Source organism: Homarus americanus, unplaced genomic scaffold (assembly GCF_018991925.1).
Source record: "Homarus americanus isolate GMGI-L3 unplaced genomic scaffold, GMGI_Hamer_2.0 scaffold25483, whole genome shotgun sequence".
NCBI classification, from domain to species: Eukaryota; Metazoa; Arthropoda; class Malacostraca; order Decapoda; family Nephropidae; genus Homarus; species Homarus americanus.
The window spans coordinates 1398960-1420500 of record NW_024726235.1 but is presented as its reverse complement, the minus strand read 5'-3'; the positions used below and the strand labels follow the sequence as shown (position 1 = coordinate 1420500).

The 21541-nt window shown below is 47.2% G+C and overlaps 1 protein-coding gene across 1 annotated transcript in view; it reads right to left on the bottom strand.

Moving 5' to 3' along the window:
• Nucleotides 1-4077: 4077 nt before the first annotated feature.
• LOC121865407 (protein bric-a-brac 1-like) overlaps nt 4078-21541 on the bottom strand; it is a 61603-nt gene continuing 44139 nt past the window's right edge. The window contains exons 2-7 of the mRNA XM_042364774.1: nt 13225-13371; nt 11292-11509; nt 10317-10837; nt 9482-9942; nt 8888-9055; nt 4078-7479 (exon numbers count right to left, since the gene is read on the bottom strand). Coding sequence (XP_042220708.1) covers nt 7238-7479; nt 8888-9055; nt 9482-9942; nt 10317-10837; nt 11292-11509; nt 13225-13371 — 1757 coding nt within the window. The 3' untranslated portion in view covers nt 4078-7237. The remainder of the gene's footprint in view (nt 7480-8887; nt 9056-9481; nt 9943-10316; nt 10838-11291; nt 11510-13224; nt 13372-21541) is intronic.

Here is a 21541-nt window from a genome sequence, read left to right as displayed (position 1 = left end):
GTAGGCAGGAGGGGTGTGGAGGAAGGAGGAGTGTGGAGGCAGGAGGGGTGTGGGGGGGGATGGTGGAGGGTTAAAGGGGGAGGGAGGGAGGGGAGTGTTATGAGCGGGGGAGGGGGAGTGTGAAAGGGGGATGGAGGAGAAGAGAGAATACTATACATGTGCTGATTGATAATAAGATTCTTGAACGTGTGAACCAGCTGCCAGGAGCCACAGCTGGTGTATGGTAAGAGAAACTCAACCAACTGTACATCTAGTTTATTGTTCCGTCTAGCACACTGTCCACTTTTAAAGGCTACACACAAGGACAGACACGATTAACTTTACACAAATGCTCGACTGGCTAGGTTTATGGAGTGGATTTTAATATCAGTTTTACATAATATTTAGAGATTAAATTTGATATTATTTTGGATAAGCTGATAATTATCATCCACTTAAAGTCAGCCAGTCATTAGCTTGAATTAGACAGACAGACTCCCACTGCACACATACTGTACTGCTGCACTGATCCACGACACAACACTTGGCTCAACGTGCAGTTACCCTTTACAATGTGGATTTGTTATGCAAGATTATCAAATGCAGTCGAAGAAAACTAGGGAATTGTTTGTGACAATAGAGATGCTTTCCAAAACAATCTTCATTACTTCCATTTCGTAAAAAAGGGTGATTGAAATGTATTACATGCAATGGCAAGAGAGTGAAGAAAGTTCACAAAAATATATGTATATATATATATTTGTATATATTATATATTGTTGGTGGAGAGAAGTATGTGTAGAGAGGGAATCAACTCTCAGTATGGTCGACCGTACTCCTGGACCATGACCCCGGGGGGACCTTAAACCATGATCCTGGGAGACCCTGGGCCATTATACACCTGGGCCACAACCCTAGGTCACCATACACCTGGGCCACGTCCCTGAGGAAGGTCCCTGGACCATACACCTGGGCCACGGCCCTGAGAAAGGTCCCTGGGTTACGACCCTGAGCCACCATACACCTGGACCACGACCCTGAGAAAGGTCCCTGGTCCACCATACACCGGGTTCACGACCCTGAGGAAGGCCCCAAGGCCACAACCCTGAAGAAGGATCCTGGATCATCATACACTGGACCCTTGGGAGGATCCTAGGCCATCATACACCTGGGCCACAACACTAAGGGAGAGGAGGGGTATTGGGCCATTATACAACTGGAGCACGACCTCAGGGGGATAGGAATAGGGATCATAGGCCATTAAACAATTTGACCATCATCCTAGGGAAAGGGGAGGGGGGTAGTTCTGTGCCACCATACAATTGGGCCACGATCCTGGTAGTGAAGGAGGGAGAGGATCCCAGACCATTACACCCCCGGGTCACGACCCTTATAAGGAGGGGTGCCCCAGGGTGGTCATAGCCGCCACCACTCACCTCAGTAAACTCACGGTGTCGGGTCAACTTTAAGTCACCTGTCATGGTCAAAGTTGTCACTATCACATTCTTTTCCATCTACTATCACTTGATATACTGACAGCCGCCCCTGTTAGCAAGCGCTGTCGAGAGCCTTAACATAGAAAGATCTCCTATCATGTGTCTCCACCCGCCGAACATCTCCTGTCGTAGGACCTCACTCCATATACAGGTTAAGGACTACATCTACTCCTAGCATGTAACCTCTTCTTTACAACACACAAAGGTGAAGGAACCTTCCCTAGTCCTACCACATATCCTTTTCTAATACGAGTGATGGATCCGACATGTTTCTACTATAGGCCTTAATCTACTATGGCTTTCCTGGTCCTACCATTAAGTACCACCTTCCAGATATACTGTACTGTTTAGACAGCCCACCACAGATTCTTCCTTGATCCTGACTAACCTCTTATGAGAGGGCAGGCGGCAGACAGCATAACCGTCGTGGTCATCATTATTATCCTGCTACCCAGTAACAGAGGAGCCAGGAGGCCACGCCCCTGGCTCACCACTCAGCCCCTGAGGAGCCACCATCACCGCCACCGGTACACATGTGTCCAGCGGCGTCGGACTTCATACAAATATATAATCTCTCGCCTTTCAGTTACATCTATTTATACTGACGCTCCGAAGCCTTGGGGCGCTAGGTAGTAAAGCCAGTCCATAATAAACAGTACTAGCCACTGTCACTGAGAACACCTCTTCACATTATGAACAAGTTATCTAGAGAACTAAAATTTTGAAAAAAAAGAACAACATTCTCAGCTGATAAAAAACATGATGTTCCACATCTTTAGCTTAAAAGTAAGATACGTCATCTTCCCTGAAATAAACGGCTCCATAAGAAAAACGTTTTATATTATTTTAACTACTGTGTTATTTACCAGTTGGATAACATCATACTGAAGAGAAAATATTTCCGATTCTTTTTTTGTGTTAAAACTGATAATAGTCGACCAGACAGATCAAGGTTGTTTTACAACTGTACTGAGCCAAGTAATTCTATCCTCTGTTTCAAGAATCTTCTCGATCACACAGTAAACAGATACAAACACCCTAAACATCAGTTAACAAACATCATATTCGTTTTGAATCACTTAATTACTTGTGTCAGCATTTATTTCTCTGAGAATTAAGTTGTTTTAAACATCAAGCATTGTGGAAGTAATTTAATGGCAATAGTTTTGAAAACATATTACTGCCAATATTTATAAGTAAACTATGTGTTAAAATAGTACCATCTCCAGCTCGGGTTTAGCCAGGACGACCCTGAACACATTCGCACCCAAATATTAATTTACATCCCTCAGTGTGGGATTCGCTGGGCGTCATCAGTTAACTTGTCGTCCACGTTCAGCGTCAGTCAGTCAGGTTGTGTGTGGCACAAAACACCCACTGTGTCCGTCCAGCTACAGCATTACTTGACATGGTTGCTGTACGTGTTACAGCTGTTACACCACCAGCTTGGCCACTAATAAATTTACATGGTCAAAACCATGAGTGAAAGTGGCTCCTTATTGACAGGCAGAGCGCTGACACCCCCGGCGGGTAGGTTGGTGGCAGTGACTGGGTTATACCATACAGTCACAAGGCAGATCTCTCTGTCCCAACACATCTCTTTGCCAAGCTCTCGGGAGTACAATGAACAGGCTTCACTGCCCAGGGAGAGCACATCTCATCTATACGACAGTGTAGAGCTACCGGACTGTCTACCACCTAGGGGGCTACTGCCATCCTCCACCTCCTCTGCCACAACAACCTTAACATGTATCTGCTCTTACACACTTGTAAGCTTTGTAGATTACATCAATAGGTAATAGACAGTATGTAGAGGATAATATATGCACACATGGTGCTATATTGTTTACAGTACTGTAACTAACACACACACACACACACACACACACATTACAGGAGGTTCCTGGATGGAAGCAGCCACCCTTAATGCCAGACAGGTATATAGTAAAATAAATCTGTAAACAATATGATGCAAGCCTTCAGAACTTAAAATGTGAGGTAGATCAGAGATAGTACTCTTGTTTGTACTGAAAAATGACTATTGTATACTGGTAAATGTGAGCTGTAGCCAGGCAGGTGAGGCAGGGCTCTCACGTGAGCAGCGATCACTTGACTATCAGAGTCTCACTTAAGTTACACTCTTGTCACTGCAGATCCAGTGTTTCATACTCCTCAAAAAACAACAATATAATACATACTGGCCTTAACAGTGCACTAAACAAACTCCTTCAGTTAGGAGGTGAGTGAGGCGAGAACAGGTGAGTACTATGATCCTGCACACGTGAGCCCAGCCAAGCCTACTCCTGCTGGTCAACTTGAAGTTAGACACCACACTATACAGGTCAGAGCACAGGGAGCTTAGTAGTTACATACACGTTTGGCTAAACATGAGGAACATGTAAAATCATATATATATATATATATATATATATATATATATATATATATATATATATATATATATATATATATATATATATATATATATATATATATATATATATATATATATATATATATATATATATATATATATATATATATATATATATATATATATATATATATATATATATATATATATATATATATATATATCACTATGAGGACCACACAAAGGGATACTCGTGCTCCGCTCAGCAGTATCTCATGTTGTCAAGTATACACAGTACTGTAAAGTTACTCTCTGCTGGGACTGGCAGGAGTTTGTTAGGAACACAGATGTTACTGACCAACAGAGGTAGAGGGATTACGTCGAGGTAGATCCTGAGGTCTCAACTGGCTTCTTTGATGGGGAATAAAGGTGCTGTTACTCCACATGGAGCTACACCATTATATATCGAAAGTTTTTTTATGCATGGATGTGCCTCGAGGCATTGTGAGGTGAAGAAGGTTAGGGGGGGAATGGCCCGCCCACACACACTACAGGTAAGGGAGCTAAGGGAGAGGTGACACACACACTACAGGTGGGGGCATGAGGGGGAGAAACATAAACAGACCCAACCCACGCCTCTGTGTGATCCTCCTGACTAACCGCCGTATGCATTATTGTTATGCAAAACTTTGTCACACCTAGAACTAAGTTAAGACTCAAACTAATAACGAACACACACACATATTGCAACAACATACACAAATAAAAAACATTCACAAAAAATACAAGTTTGTATCGGTAGTCCTGAGTTAAGTGACAACAACTGTATGAAATATTCTGAGACATTGAGGAGAATGTGAGAAACTAACTGAGGTAGCTTTGAGTCGCCTGCTTCACCTCTCTCTCTCTCTCTCTCTCTCTCTCTCTCTCTCTCTCATACACACACACACTCTCTTACTTGAGTCAATCATGGAAACTCAACACTCCTACCGTTCCTAGTTCAATCACTTCACTTCTGACTCTCTATTTAAGCTGCAGTGTATTTAATCGTCGTCCTTTTCAAAACTAGTCATGACTAAGAAAAAAGTTAAATCCCAAAATACAACATTCTGAAACATGTTTATGGCGTCACAACTTGTGTAAACATCAATTCTTGTAGATGAAAAGTACATAAGAAAATGAGAGAACCTATCAAGTCTGGTGATGTCCTGCACTTATCTCCACGGGTGAGGCAGCTTCTCCACAGTGTATGGAAGAAGTACGTCAACACCTGTGGCTTGGCTCTATACCTGGCTCACCAGAGATCAATGTGACGTCTAGTGACCTCACTGGAATGTGCAAAATGATTAAGAACAACTGAACACTAATTACGTATTACAGTTAAGTAAATGCTTTACCGAGGGTATCAACTCTGAGGTTTTGGACTACTACCGCTTCTTGTGTCCTGAGATAAATAATGCCCTGTCATAGAACAGCAGCTGAGGAAAATAATTAACATAAACTTAAACATGAAGAGTCTCTTAGGGAGGAAAAACACCTGCATTGAAGCACCGTTATCACCGGAGTCGTTGGATGAGTTAGGCCATGTGTCCTTCATTTGAGCAAAGTCAAACTATATGGAAAGATCATACGAACTATAGTATAACAATGACAACACCTCATAGAGTATAGACTGCAGCTATAGAGAATTATAATCCTGTTTGGTTATCAAAAAGGGTTGGATACAGTACACGTCTTTACTTCCTGAGTTTGTTTTGGTTAGAATAATCCCTGAAAAACTTGAAACGAGTTGTGTAACTTTCAGGAGACTGCCATGTCACTAAAATTCTATGACTTTTTGTCAGTGGTATAGTCTCGGCAGATTATATTTGTTTTTGTCTACTAGAATCACTATATAAATATTTCACTGTGTATCCTGACAAAGACTATTATATCCACTCGGGGTCGTAGACAGTTTGTCTAAGTGACTAAGGTGGTTGTTAGCATTCCAGATTTCTTCATACAAAATATAATTATGTAGTTTTGTACGTTTGACCTGGAAGATTTTCCAATAGAGTCAGGAAACTAACAATGGCTACGTAGTGAGGTGTGTGAATTCTTGAATGAAACTCTAAAGTGACCTAGCAAGGTGCTGTAACAACTAGAAGGATACAAAACATGAGGTAGATGAGGATGGGTTTTTCACCCAACATGGATACCTGAGCATCTTGTTCTTAAGTTGCTTGCAGTTTTCTGCAATGCAGGGCAGGGAGGCAGAACACTGTAGACACCATACAAAATCTTTAAATTACAGGTGGAACATTCTGTGTTGAAGACATGAATAGAATGATGGAAAATAGAGGGAGCATGTGTTTTTCTCCTCCCTGCCAGGCGCCCTGCTACACGCTACAGGGTGCTGCCCTGCAGGACCTCAGCTCTCTACCACACGGTGCAGGGTGCAGACCTGCAGGACCACAGTTCCCTACTACATGGTGCAGGGTGCGGCCCTGCAGGACTCAGCTCCCTACCACACGGTGCAGGGTGCAGCCCTGCAGGGCCTCAGCTCTCTACTATATGGTGCAGGGTGCGGCCCTACAGGACCTCAGGTCCCTGCTACATGGTGAAGGGTGCGGCCCCACAGAACCTCAGCTCCCTGGCTCTGACCGCTTGTGTTTTTGCTGGAGGGATATTGTTGGCATCTATAAAAATAATACTGTACATCTACAAACATCTTGTGCATGCTTGCTTTGTTGAGCATAAGGCACCCACACCAGAAATCATTCACTAGATTATGAACAGAAGAAACATACCATCCCTTTTTTGGATTTGTGATTAATCTTCTATAAAATATAACCATTTCAAATAAAACCTACAGTTAACAAGGTCCATCTGACGACTCCACGCTTATACTATGGTATTGGGATTATGATATTAGCACACTTGAAGCTACAATAACACCGGCCATGGACCATACATAACACAGTTTAGCTGTGCTTCACAAGCACAGCTAAAAACCCACGTGCGAGTCCAACAGTCTGACTATCACTAGCATCACCTACAACACTGGGGAAGCTGGCGAGTACCCAGCAGGTCCTTCATCAGCTGTCTACTGCTCGCCCACCCACACATGGATACCATTTGGCCTGTGTGGCCAAGTTCTGTACACAGAGCACCAAGTAGCACCCAGACTCACTGCCACACCGAGGCTCACGTCAGCTGGACCCATGCACTCTGTCCTGCCACTGGCCAAACACGTGCGTAGCCAGGCTGTGGCAGTCAGCAGGAGGGCTGGCGCAGGTACACCAGGGGCAGGGGCGTCTACGTGGACGGTGAAGAGCCGCCTGCTTAGCAGTCCAGGAACTTTGGGCGGCGTGGGGCAGGAGTCCGGGGTGACAGGGACGGAGGCCCGCTACTCCGGATAGGGTGGGTAGAGCGCACGGCGGAGCTGGGCTGGCAGAGCCTCGGGCCGCGAGAAGTCCACATTCTGATGCTCCCGTGCAATGTGACACCGTACTGTGAACCAGCGAGTAAACCCACGGTGACAGATGGGGCAGGGGATCCTGACGCCCTTGTGGAAACACCGGATGTGTGTCCGTAGATTGTTCTGGTGTCGGTATGAGCGAGGGCAGTATGGACATTTCACCAACTCAACTGAAACAAAAGTTGCCATTAAAACTGTTGTAATAACCAGGTTCTTATCACAATTAACATGATACTATTTATAAAACTTGTAAAAAATTTCTTGGAGGATATAAAACTATATACTGTATAAGGGAGAAAATGCAAACTACAAAAAAAAAGAAATAAAGGTAATGCAACAGTAGTAGAACTAAACAGTCGAGCAGCACTACGTACACTACACTACACTACAAGGGGCAGCCGCTGGCTATGAGCTGGAAGGGTCAGGGGCGTCCGTTTTCCTATTGTTGGGAATGTTAAGTCTGTGAACGGTCCGCAGGTGTAAGTTTCTGCTGAAGTTGTGTTTGAAGGTGGATCCGCAGAGGGCGCAGGTGAACACTCGGCGGCGCTGCGCATGGTCGGTGCGGACGTGGCGCGCCAGCGAGCTCTGCACCGAGTACGACGCCCCACACACTCCACATATGTGTCTCCCACGCGCGTGCTCCAACCAGTGCGTGCGCAGCTCCATGAGGGAGGTGTGACCCCGCCCACAGGTAGAACACACCCACCCTCCAGGGGGTGCGGGGGGTTCCTCACTTGCCTCAAGCAAGGGTGACGGTTCCCCCCCTCCTGGGTCCCCCTCGCCCCACACCACACACTCTGCAAGAAACAACACCACCAGTAAGCAGCCACCCCATGGCTAGTGCGTCAAGATGCCACCCCCACCCATACCACCCACTACCCTCGCCGCCCACTTGCATGGAGGCGAGGTAAGTGGGTGTGAGGGCGGGGGCTGAGGTTAGACTGAAGCCTGAGTACCCTGACCTGATGCGCACAGGTCACTCTTACTGTGGTGTTCTTTCTCGCCGAGATCATGCAACATGCAAAGTAACAACCTGGTGCTCATCCACTACACCACGTGCATACTAGTTAGTGGAAGCAAGAATATATACAGTGTACAGTGTTTGGAGGATATTATCAAGAAGCAAGGAAAATCTTCATCTTAGAAAAGAAAACAAAATTAAGTTACAAAAACAGCTTTCATTCCATTATAATGTCTTTATCAATTGGAAAACAAACTATAAAAATAATGATTATATTTACCATAAGCAGTAAAGATATGATGCCAGAGGTAGTTATGCACATCTCACCACCATATATCTCAAGCAATAACAAAACTATTTAAATAAATGTATATTTACAGTAAGTAAATACTAAAGCAAGCATTATCTAATTATTTACGTTTTGTGGAATAAAACTGTTGTCTTTAAAAGAAAACAATCTTGCAATCTAGATTAATAACACATACAGTTATAGTCAAAACAAACTATATATATCAGGCCAATTAGCTAGCACAATCACAAGCTCATCCTCGACAGGTTGACAGGAGGACCACGAGTACAAGCTACAGCACCAGACTCACCCTCACTAATGCTCCTACCTGTGGAGGTGTTGCCCGAGGACGAGGTGGAGAGGTTGTGAGGTATGTTAGAGGTGGTGGTAATATCGGAGGTTCCATTGTCTCGTCCTCCACTGCCCCCGTTCTCTTCCTCTTCCTCACCCACCTCTCCCTCCGGGGTGAGCAACTCTGTCTTGCTGATGATGAAGTCTGGCGATAAGGAGGGAAATTATTAACCTCGCACCGGGAGTAATTCTAACATGGCTATAGAGAACAAGTTAAATGAATTAACCTAACTTGACCACGAACAACAAGTAAAGTCCATCAATATTGTAGCTGTATTGTTAACTGTTGTCAATACTGTAGCACATTACCTGTACACAAGCCAACTTGACCCCTCAGTGACCTATGAATGACCCCTTAACATGAAATGCAAATGATTTAGATTGAATTAAGATTTTTAAATAAATTCTCTAATTAACTCTTCATCATTAGTAGAGTTCATAAATATTCTAAGTCATTAACTTAGATGGAATTTATATAGGACTGGTTTGAAGCTACTGATAATAAGGTCAACTTAGGGGGGGGAGGGGGTAAATAATAGCCAGAGAAGACATAAGAAGCAACGTCACCAACCCTCAGAAGGTGAAAGGTTATCCTTGTCTTTAGGACTGATGGACTTCTCGTCATCATGGCGTCGTTCAGACTCTTGAGAGGAGGAGTTGTCTCTGTCTCCCCCGTTGTCCTGATGCTGTTGCTGCTTTTCAATCTCTCGTTCACGTTCTCTTTCTCGTTCCCGCTCACGTTCCCGCTCCCGCTCTTGTTCGGACAGTCTCTGATTTTCTCTCTCTCGCTCCCTTTCCAGTTCTCGATCTCTTTCGCGTTCTCGCTCTCGTTCGCGCTCTCGTTCTCTCTCTCGTTCCCGTTCGAGGTCATGGTCAGAGGCACCTCTTGGGGGCCAAACGGGGAGGGGACGATCCTTGTCGTCATGGTGATCGTAGTGGGGCGGTGGCGGCAGCTTGTGAGGGTTACGCTCCAGCAGCTTCTTGGAGTCGTGGAGGAGCGGCAGCGTGAAGGGCAGCCCAAATGGAGGAACCCTGTAGGAGTACGACCTTAGTCAGCAGTGAGGACACAAACACACACACACACAGAGACAGATACCTCTATTAGAGGAATCTTGAAGAACTGTCTGGTTTCACATAATTTGATTTTGTCTACATAAAACCAATAACTGGAAAAAGGCCTGTATTCAAAAGTAAGCTGCAAATTTTTTATATTAAGTGCAGTAATAACTATAAAATACCTGCATATTTTGTTAATGTAGTTGATAATTCACTTTATTTTTCCTTTCCTTGGCCCAGCTAGTATGAACGGAAAATATAGCGTTTGTGCAGTTTAAAGAGTTAACATCTAATCATGTTATATAATCACATTTAATAATACTTCAACATGTAAAACTGTCGATACTTACCCCAGCTGTTGAACCATCTTGGTGTCTGGTGCTGGTGACTGTGGGGAGGTCCGTGGCGGCAGGAGACTCGAGCCTGCCGTAGGGTCGTACTGAGGGTGTGGGGAGCGAGGTCGTACCAGCCCACCTGGGAAGAAGGGCGGCGCTGGCAGGGCTGGGCCTGGACTCTTGGAGGAGGTGCGGGACATGAGGGAGGACGAGTAGAGGAATGACCGTGCAGGAGTGAGGGAGGCTGAAGAGGGTAGGGCGGGTCCTTGGGGGGAGGCAGGTCGTCGTGGGTATCCTCCGGGCACCATATTGAAGTTTGGCAGGTCCCGTACATCCCTGATGTCTGCACGAGGGTCCCTTGGGGCCCGCTGGTCTCGACACTCCTGCCCTAAGTTAAGGGCAGTGTCTGCAGGAGAGGGTTTGGGTCTCTTGGCAGGCGGGGGTGTAGAGGAGGACCCACTGCCCTCACGGAGACGTTCCTTCCCTCCACCGCCATCATCCTCCTCCTTACTCGCTACATCAGCTAAACCTTTTATCTGTAAGACCACAAATTGATGTATATGTTATATCATTCTTTGAACCATTATCAACATCCATGACAAATTATCTATACTTAGACCATAAATGTCTACTTACAAACATGGACACAACTTATAGACATCAAGTTACCCTCAACTATACCACCACATGTTAAGTGTTGTAACTAAACAATATAAGACAGGAAATGATGATCACCTTCACACTCATGTTCACTTAACTCCTTGAGGACGATAACGTAATCCCTTCAACTCAATAGCATCATCTTATCCAAAGAACTAGGTCATTGTAATCAAAGGGTTAAGTCATTGTACTCATGGGGTTAAGTCATCGTAATCATGGGGTTAAATCATTGTACTCATGGGGTTAAGTCATTGTACTCATGGGGTTAAGTCATCGTACTCATGGGGTTAAGTCATCGTAATGAAATGGTTAATAACAGGAGTCTCTTACCTTCAGCGTCTCTGCGGTCTTAAGTAAGGAAGAGAGTTGGTCTTGCTCGATGTTAACTTCACCGCGGTACATGTAGTCGACGAGAGCCCGCAGGTCAGCATACCGCGTCCCGTCCATGATGATGATCGGCTGTTGACCTTCCGGGGACGCCTGCAGGATCCTCTCGAAGTGGGCCGAGGATGCCAGCAGCACCAGTTTGTGCACCCGAAGGACATGGCCTGAGGATACCGAGTGTATGAGTCATATAAAGCATTAGGGAGGAATAATGGGATATCTGACGAGAGGACAACCTCCTTGGTTAGCACACACACACACACACACACACACACACACACACACACACACACACACACACACACACACACACACACACACACACACACACACACACACACACACACACACACACACACACACACACACACACACACACACACACACACACACACACACACACACACACACACACACACACACACACACACACACACACACACACACACACACACACACACACACACACACACACACACACACACACACACACACACCAGCACAAAGGAACCCGACAGCTTTCTCTGCCAAGAGTCAATCTACCTCCTCCTCGCTTTTACAACTTTCCAACAAGCGGTGATAAAAGCCAACAGTCGCGGACCAAGGGCGAGGAAGGGCAAGGAAGGTCAAGGGGGCGAGGGACGGTGAGAGGGGGCGAGGCAGGGTTGGAGGAAGAAGGTGAAGGAGAGGGGGAGTAAGGGGTAAGGTCCGGGATTCCCATAAACCCCAAAGTTGAAAATGCCTCCCATCACCTCTGCCATAACAGGAGACGCGAGAAAATAATCTACGTGACTCATTAAATCCGGGTCGTCCAGACAGAGGTAAAAAAATGACAACAAAACTGACCCGTTGTGAGAATTTACCATAACTAGATCGTTCTCCTTATCTGCAATTACGGGAGGAGGAGGAGGAGGAGGAAGAAGAGGAGGAGGAGGAGGAAGAGATAGATAGGAAAGAGAAAGAGGGGGAGAAAGAGGGAGAAAGATTAAATAAACTTACGAATCTTTGGGAATCTGGAGCCCTGGTAGACGAGGATCGGCTGGGTAGAGAGATGCATTCCCATATATGAGTCGTGTGTATGCCGCCCACAGCTTGCTGGTGTCGCAGGCTTCTCCCATTGTTGTGATGGTGAAGGCACACAAGGGTGACGCCGTGTGGGGGCCGTGGGGAGGAGGAGGGAAGAGGCGGAGAAGAGAAGATGGAGGTGAGAAGAGTAAGTGGATGACAAGGGTAAAAGGAAGGAGGAAGAATGTTTTGAGGTACAAAGGGAAAAAATGGGGAATAAACGGAGAAAAATGCTACACACACAACGGAAGCACCATGCATTACTCATTTACGGACGCGAGAGAGAAGCATGACTGTCATATGACGCAAGGTGAAACAATGACACACACACAGTCAGACACAGGGCCGTCACATCATTCACCTCATCTTGGGAACTGGTGAATACATCAGCATCACGGGGACTTTATCTTCTGAACGCACAACACCATACACGACCACACAACACCATACACGACCACACAACACCATACACGACCACACAACACCATACACGACCACACAACACCATACGCGACCACACAACAACATACAAGACAACACTACACAACACACTGTACAGAATCCATACTCTTCCTTGTCTAATATAAAAAGACATTTTTGTGAGGTTGGAAGGAGAGTGGGAGGAAGGTGTGAGGGTAGATGTAGGCAGTGAGGGGTCAGGGAAGACAGTGAGGGAGATAAATGTTGATTAGGAGGACAGGTGTGTGTGTGTGTGTGTGTGTGTGTGTGTGTGTGTGTGTGTGTGTGTGTGTGTGTGTGTGTGTGTGTGTGTGTGTGTGTGTGAGGAAGACACAGACAGGTGTATGGGACTTACCTTCACAGAATATGGAGACGTCTGCATACTGTTGTGAGGTTAGCACTGTCTCGAGCACGCCCAGGAGGTTGTGCTGGTGATTGTTCCACCGCAGACAGTAGTGCTGCTGAGCCGCGTAACTACTGCTCATCCCGGACCCAGCCAAACCTGAAACACCATGGAACACAACTTAGTCAAGGAAAATAGTTACTTGGCAACCTCTAACACTACGGAACACAACTTAGTCAAGGAAAATAGTTACTTGGCAACCTCTAACACTACGGAACACAACTTAGTCAAACAAAATAGTTACACTACAGAACACAACTTATTAAATATTTTTTACCTGGAAGTCTGTAAACATTAGGTAACACACCTTAGTAAACACGTTACCTGGGAGTTATTCATTAATGATCTGTAACACCATATAACGCACCTAAATATAATACTTTAAGAGAAAAAAAATTGCTCTCACAAAAAAAGAAAGATAGGCCCCACGATCTAGGCCTAAGCCATTATTAGTGCTGAAGAAAGAAACACTATGGGCGTGACAGCAACCAGGGGGGCGTCACCAGTGGTCAATACAGCAGGGGACAAAGGTGTTGTTAACATGTGGTATAGCAACTACGGTCTGGTCTTTAAGGGAGATATTTAAGGTGGATCGTAGATATATATGATGTAGGAATGGAGAGGGAGGTGAGGAGGAAGGGAGAAGAGGAAGGGAGAGGAAGCATGAGGAAGGGGAGGAAATGTGGGGAGAGGAGTAGGGATCAGGAAAATGGAGAGGTGAGATAGGGAGGGAGGGAGGGAGAAGGAGAATTGGGGAACAGGATGTGAGGAGAGAGAGAAAAGTAAGGAGGAAGAAAGAGGGAGCTATACATGTACCAACAGAGTATACATACACCAACGATACCTCAAAGGGTTATATAAAGGACTGTCAACCCCCACGTGTGTAAGGAATAGTAGTGGGGTAATGTTTCTTATGGGGACGTATCATGCTGTGATACGTCAATAAGCTGGTCTGGTGCCAACACTCCCCTCACGTGTGTGTGTATCATGGTCCCTCGTACACCCTGACCTGGCACACACGCGCACACACACACACACTCTCCTGGGTGTTACCATAGACCACAAACTGGGCTGGAAGGCCCATGTAAACAACACAATCAAGGCAGCCTCCTACCGACTCTACATGCTACGACGACTCGGGGTCACTTGGGGCACCCACGCCAGAGCTGAGGACCATCTACAGTACAACAGTGATGTCAAACTCAAAACCTTTCGAGGGCCAATTCTTATTTTAGTTACCCTCTTCAGGGTCAACACAAGCGCTATATCACATATTTGCAGGATTGAAGTTTACAGCTTCACACATTGCCTTACCTGGCTTACCAGGAATACCTCATTTGGGTTTGTCGAGTCTTAAGTATGTAAGATTCATTTTACTAAATAAACATGATTATATCAATTGTTTTTTTCATAATTTCACGGGATGATAAATTTTACCGTCATCCCGCGGGCCACACCTGACCATCCCAAAGGACCACATTTGGCCCGCGGGCCATAAGTTTGACACCCCTGATCTACAACACCTTTATTCTCCCCAAACTAACGTATACGTCACCAGTCCCCCGCCCACCTCACGCAGTCCGCCACTACAACAAAATTCAGCCCATAAGAGCCCGCACTGATAGACATAAGAATAGCACCATCCCATCGTTTAAAATAATAAACAACTCCTGATTTATGTACTGTACAGCCCTGTAAATGTATTCAACGCATATCATTATGTCTAAATCAAATGTAAGTTTGTATATTTTCAGCCACCGGCTGCAACTCTATTAATAAACCGTTATATTATTATTATTATTATTATTATTATTATTATTATTATTATTATTATAATTATTATTATTATTACACACACAGCCTATATACCCTTTTCACCCACCTCTCATTCTACGTTGCAAACTTGCAGAGGTAATAAAAAAAATTGACCACCTTTATGGGAGTATTTGTGGTTGGTGGCTGGTGGTGGCTGTCTCATTCTGGTCTTGGGGATGTCCGTTATAGAGAGGTATAGTGGTGGTGTCCGTTATGAGGAGGTCTAGTGGGAGTGTCCGTTATAGAGAGGTATAGTGGTGGTGTCCGTTATGAGGAGGTCTAGTGGGAGTGTCCGTTATGAGGAGGTCTAGTGGGAGTGTCCGTTATGGGGAGGTCTAATGGTGATGTCCGTTATGAGGAGGTCTAGTAATGGTGTCCGTTATGGGGAGGTCTAGTGGGAGTGTCCGTTATGAGGAAGTCTAGTGGTGGTGTCCGTTATGGGGAGGTCTAATGGTGATGTCCGTTATGAGAGGTCTAGTAATGGTGTCCGTTATGGGGAGGTCTGGTAGAGGTGTTGTTATGCAGAGGTCTTGGGTTATCGAGTCAGTCTTAACATACCTCGTTGTCTTGCCCTCCATAAACTTCCAAATTTTCGATGGGGGGGGAGAAGGGGCGAGAAGGAGAAAGGGGAGAAGGGAGGGGGGGGAGGGGGGAGAGAAGGAGGGAAAGGTTTTAAGGAAGAAATTACGGCGAGGATTATTTTCTTTAGTCTGTGGGGCGACTTTCCTAGGGATGGGTGGGTGGGTGGGTGGGTGGGTGGGTGGGTGGTGGGTGGGTGGGTGGGGGTGGGTGGATAGTTAGGTGGGTGGGTGGGGAGAAACAGGACACACAATTAGGGCAACTTTGTGGTGTGCACGCTCAGATGAAACCAGAAAGGTCCAACCACGAATGGGTCGTCATTTTCACAACCCAGGGCACAGATAAATGTTTACAAAACCCCCTCCCCTTGGTTTGGTCGACCCCTTTCCCTCCATCAACCCATCCTCTCCCCACCCCCTCTTCCCCATGCACCCATTTGAAGGCGGGTTCCTCCCTCACAAGGACAACCGGGGTGCAAAATGCTCCTCCTCCCGCTACCCCCCTTCCTGCCCTTGTTCCTCCAGTACACCCAGAGTACAAAAGAGTATCTCGTTCCTTCCTCCAGTACACCCAGAGTACAGTACTTCAGGTTACTTGAAGCATAAAGGTGTACCTCTTCCCCATGTATTACACACATTGACTTTATTAAGGGATAGGTAAATAAAGTCTCGGGGGTGGGGAAGGGAGGAGGAGGAGGGGGTGATGGGAGGAGGAGGGTGGGGAAGGGAGGAGGGAGGGGGTGGGGAGGGAGGAGGGAGGGAGGGAGGAGGGGTGGGGGAAGGGAGGAGGAGGGGTGGGGAAGGGAGGGAGGAGGGGGTGGGGGGGGAAGGGGGGAGGAGGGGGGGGGAAGGAGGAGGGGTGGGGAAGGGAGGAGGAGGGAGGGTGGGGAAGGGAGGGAGGGAGGGGTGGGGAAGGAGGAGGGGGGAAAGGGGAGGAGGGAGGAGGGGGTGGGGGGAGGAGGAGGGAGGAGGGGGGTGGGGAAGGGAGGGAGGAGGAAGGGGTGGGGAAGGGAGGAGGGAGGGGGGTGGGTGGAGGGAGGAGGAGGAGGGGGGGTGGGTGAGGGAGGAGGAGGAGGGGGGTGGTGATGGGAGGAGGAGAGGGGTGGGGAAGGGAGGAGAGGAGGGGGTGGGGGAAGGCAGGAGGAGGGGGGTGGGGGAAGGAGGAGGAGGGGGGGGGAAGGGAGGAGGAGGGGGGTGGGGAAGGGAGGAGGAGGGTGGGAGGGAGGAGGAGGGGGTGGGGGAGGGAAGGGAGGAGGAAGGGAAGGGAGGAGGAAGGGGGTGGTGATGGTGGAGAGGAGGAAAGGAGGAGTGAAAGGGGACGAAAGAATTAAATAAAAATGAAGGAGCAGAGAAAGTGGTAAAATGAACGACAGAAGACGAGACAAAGAGAAGAGAGAAGGAGAAAGGAGATAGAAGAGAAAGAAGAGAGGGAGGATGGGGAAGGGGAGAGGCAGGAGAGAAAGCAGTAAACTGGTGGGAGTCGACCATCCTCGTTACAAACTCATTATTCCTTTTAACATAAACGTCACAGTGGAAGACACTTAACATAACACCAGCAGGACAGACATAGATACAGCCATCCCGAGAGGCTTAATCAAGACATAATCACCCGTCATACAATATGGCTTCTTTGGTGGACGGATAAACACAACCAAGTTCAGAAATGTGGATGATGGTGTTGGATTATGACTCGTGGATGTTGAGATGGATGTGGCTATTTATTTATTTATTATTAATTGTTTATTTTTATGTGTGTGTGTGTGTGTGTGTGTGTGTGTGTGTGTGTGTGACAAATTAAGTGAAATGTGGTCTTTTTGATGTAGTTGTTGAAGTGGACGATGGGCCGTAAATCATGGTATGACAACTACGGACACACGGACGTACAGTATATGCAAATGGTGAAGGCATAATGAAATACGTACACATGTATGACTGCGATGTTGATGAGAGAGAGAGAGAGAGAGAGAGAGAGAGAGAGAGAGAGATGGGGGGGGAGGACATGAGGCGGGCAGGACAGTAAATCAGACAGTTGGATAGCTATATAGGCCTCCGTCGAGCTGCCCCGCCGGCCATTTTGCACATCGCGTGTGACCGCAAGAGGGACAGGGCAGCCGCAATGAACCGTGCCTGCGGGTGCGGATGGCCGGGTTATGGCACCGCTGCGGTCACTTGCAATACTCCCTCATCAACGTAAACTCCAAGACTTCATTTTGGTCGTCCACTATTGGTTCTGGTTGTTGGTAATTTAAGACCTTCCCCCAGGTCGTGGTGGGGCCAGGAAGGCCCAGTTACGAGCAATAAAACTCACCAGATGGAGTAAAATACGTAATGAATGGTAACACGAAGCTTGTATCATACAGGGCGCCGAGTGGTCCTGCAGGACGGCCTACTGACCTTCACCTCTGCCCGCCTTCTATCCTGTTCCCGAAATGACAAATCATACTGTCATCTCGCTTCCCCTCCCTTCCTCCCTCCCGCTCACGCTTCATTAAAAGTCCCGCCTTGCAACAGCGCGAGTGTCCCCTCCCCTTGCCCTATTGCAACGACACTAAGGGAGGGAGGGAGGGAAGAAGGGGCGTACGGTCACCCATGACTATGGAGCATCCCTCCTACCCTCCACTGGCGACCGCGGGATGGGAGGGGAGGGCAGGGGTCGCGTGGCTCAGCACCCGTTGCGCCAATAGCCAAACGTCCGCCTCTCCTACACTACCCACTTTTTATCACCTTCCCTCTCGCAGCTTTGTGCCAGTGAGTGCAAGGCTTGCAACAAGGGACGGTTGCCACGCTCAATTTGCCAGACGGTTGGTGTTTGGTGCAGCGGCCACGTGCAGCCTCCTTAATGGCCAGCGTCTGTCTGACGTCACTTTCATGCCCACCAGTAACAGACCAGCTCTCATCGGCCACTGATAAACATGTCCTCGTGTTCATTTATAATTATATAATATAAATACTTCATTATACTGCCGTCAAGATAAGTAAAAGTTTAAATCATTATTAATCAAAGCTGCAGTATATCCCTTTAATGATATGACTCTTAATTGCTCGTGACAATAATTAAAATCTGCTAATTCATTTACCATTCAATATTTGTTTTTTAAATCTTGAAATTAATGTTAAAATTTGAGTTGTGAGAGAAGAGAGAGAGAGTGAGTGTGTGGGGGGTGAAGTGCCTCATAAACAGGTGACCCAGGTGAGCTCTGTTTGGCTTCCCTCTACCTGAACCTAAGAGAGAGAGAGTATAGGTAACATGACTGGCAGTACCTCATACCTCCACTACTCTCTACACCCGCCAACGAACACCTAAGTACAACTCATACACTCAACTACACCTATACGAGCCAAGTTACACCGATACACTCTAAGTCACACTCATACACAATATCGGCAAAGAGCAACAATATCGGTAAATAAGAATATCGGGACAAAAAATATCATCACTCTTTCCTTTCCTTATCTACCTCCCCCACCAACATCTACCTCCCCCACCAACATCTACCTCCCCCACCAACATCTACCTCCCCCACCAACATCTATACCTCCTCCTTCCCCACACCTTGGCCTCCAGGTGTTGTCAGGAGGGGCCGTAGGGGAGGTGGAGGGTCGTGTCATTCGTGCTGATTGATACCTGCCTCCCATACTTGTCCAGGTAACGGCGCCAAAACCAATTTCCTTCATTATAGACCCAGTGGACAATCACGTGACAGCCACAACATCAAAATCGTCGCGACATATTTTTTTTTTAGTACGAGTGTGTATCAGGGAGAGAGGATAGGGTCGGTGGTCTGGTCGTTGAGGATATCACGAGCGGTCAATCTCAAGCCGAGCGGGAAATACACAAACAATCTCTATTCGTTGGACGTCTTGGCTGTATTGTTGTTCAGTGAAGACGACGAGGAGGAGGGGGAGAAATTGAGCATTGAACTTTAATCATGGGCGTCAATTATGTTTAAAAGACACATTCATGTTAACTTCTTACGTCCGAATACAGTATTAAGGAAATGGCATGGGGAGTTTGAGAGGAGAAGGAAGGTATAGGTGGGAAGGAGAGGAAAGGGAGTCTACCTTCACCAGCCGCCATCTTTGTGTTTGTTTACATCTCGGGATTACTCTCAGCGTTACGTCACAAATGTTTTCATTAGGTGACAAATTTCACGCGTCAACTCGGCCGTGACTGTCAGCCATGTGTCATAACATCTTGACACACACATGCAGTCTATCTGGCTCATTTTTTTTTATTACTTTTATCTATGGAAGTCTTGTAACGCATCAGACGACCTCATGACGCACTACACTCCCTAACGACGCAATACACTCCCTAATGACGCACTATACACCTTCTTGACGCATGACCCAGCCTCCTAAAAATCCATGCTCTTATATAACGCACTCGACGTCTTAATAACGTACTAAAAAGAACGCACTTGATAGACTTCCATTATAAGATAACTGATCCCAGACATTCGATAATTTGTTTCAAAAGACAAGAGAACTGCGCTGTAGATGTCAACAACTCTGAACACTGATGGCAGAGGATGTGTGGGCGGTATGGGGGGCGGGGGGGTGGGGTGGGGGCAGGGGAGGAGGAGGAAGAAGAGGGAGGAGGTACTGGAAGGAGGGGTGGAGGAGGGGGCGCCTGCAGCTACGTGCAGGCAGTGGGCGTGGAGCTGATGCCGGTTAAGAGGCGGGGCTAGTATGACGAGAGAGAGAGAGAGAGAGAGAGAGAGAGAGAGAGAGAGAGAGAGAGAGAGAGAGATAGGGGGAGAGTAAGAGGGGGATAGTGAGCAGAGGGAGGGAGGGAGAGCCGATAGAGAAATGAAAGCAATGATATAGGGCGGGAGAGACTGAGGGTGGCTGGACACTGCACGATTGCATCTCCAGAGAAAACCTGAGGCTGTTTCATATGGGCAGTGAGGGAGGGAGGGAGAATAAGGGAGGGAGACTGGTGAAGAAAGAATGTTTGGGAGGTCTACTGGGGTGATAACAAGTGGGGAGGTGATAGCAAAAGGGGGGAATTTGGCGTTAAGTGATTCTATCTTGGGGAGAAAGTAACAATGGGGAGGAGGAGCTGGAATGAAGGGATGAGGGAGAAGTGTTGGGGAGAATGCTAGGGAGGGGATTGACGAAGTAACCTGGGGGATAAGGCCTGTTTTAAGAGCCCCTGGGGAGGTATAGATGGGGAAGAGTTTTACTGGGGTAGTGGGGAATAGGGAGAGGAATGGTCTTATTTCTTACTCGATATTTGAAAGAAGTTGTGATGATCTATTGACAGACAGACAGACAGAGGAAATAATAGAGGTTGAACTATATTCATTGATCGCGACACCTCCCCACCTCCCTCACTGTATAGGGAGGGGGGGGTATAGGGTGGTCAAGGAAACACAGGTACACTACGGCAACACCCAGACAACCACAGGTGTGCAAGGAAGATGTAGTAGTAATAGAGCACGGACACGTACACCCGGCACTACACGTACACCCGGCACTACACGGACACGTACACCCGGCACTACACGGACACCCAGCACTACACGGACACCCGGCACTACACGGACACGTACACCCGGCACTACACGGACACGTACACCCGGCACTACACGTACACCCGGCACTCCACGGACACCCGCACTACACGGACACCCAGCACTACACGTACACCCGGCACCACACGTACACCCGGCACTACACGTACACACCCGGCACTACACTTACACCCAGCACTACACGTACACCCGGCACTACACGTACACCCAGCACTACACGGACACATCAAAGCCTCACCGTCAGACCACCAACACAAAAAAACGTGAAAATGAAATAGAGGAAAAGTTGTACCAGCACGTGACTAATAATGGCGGGGACGACTGTGTCTCACGCTA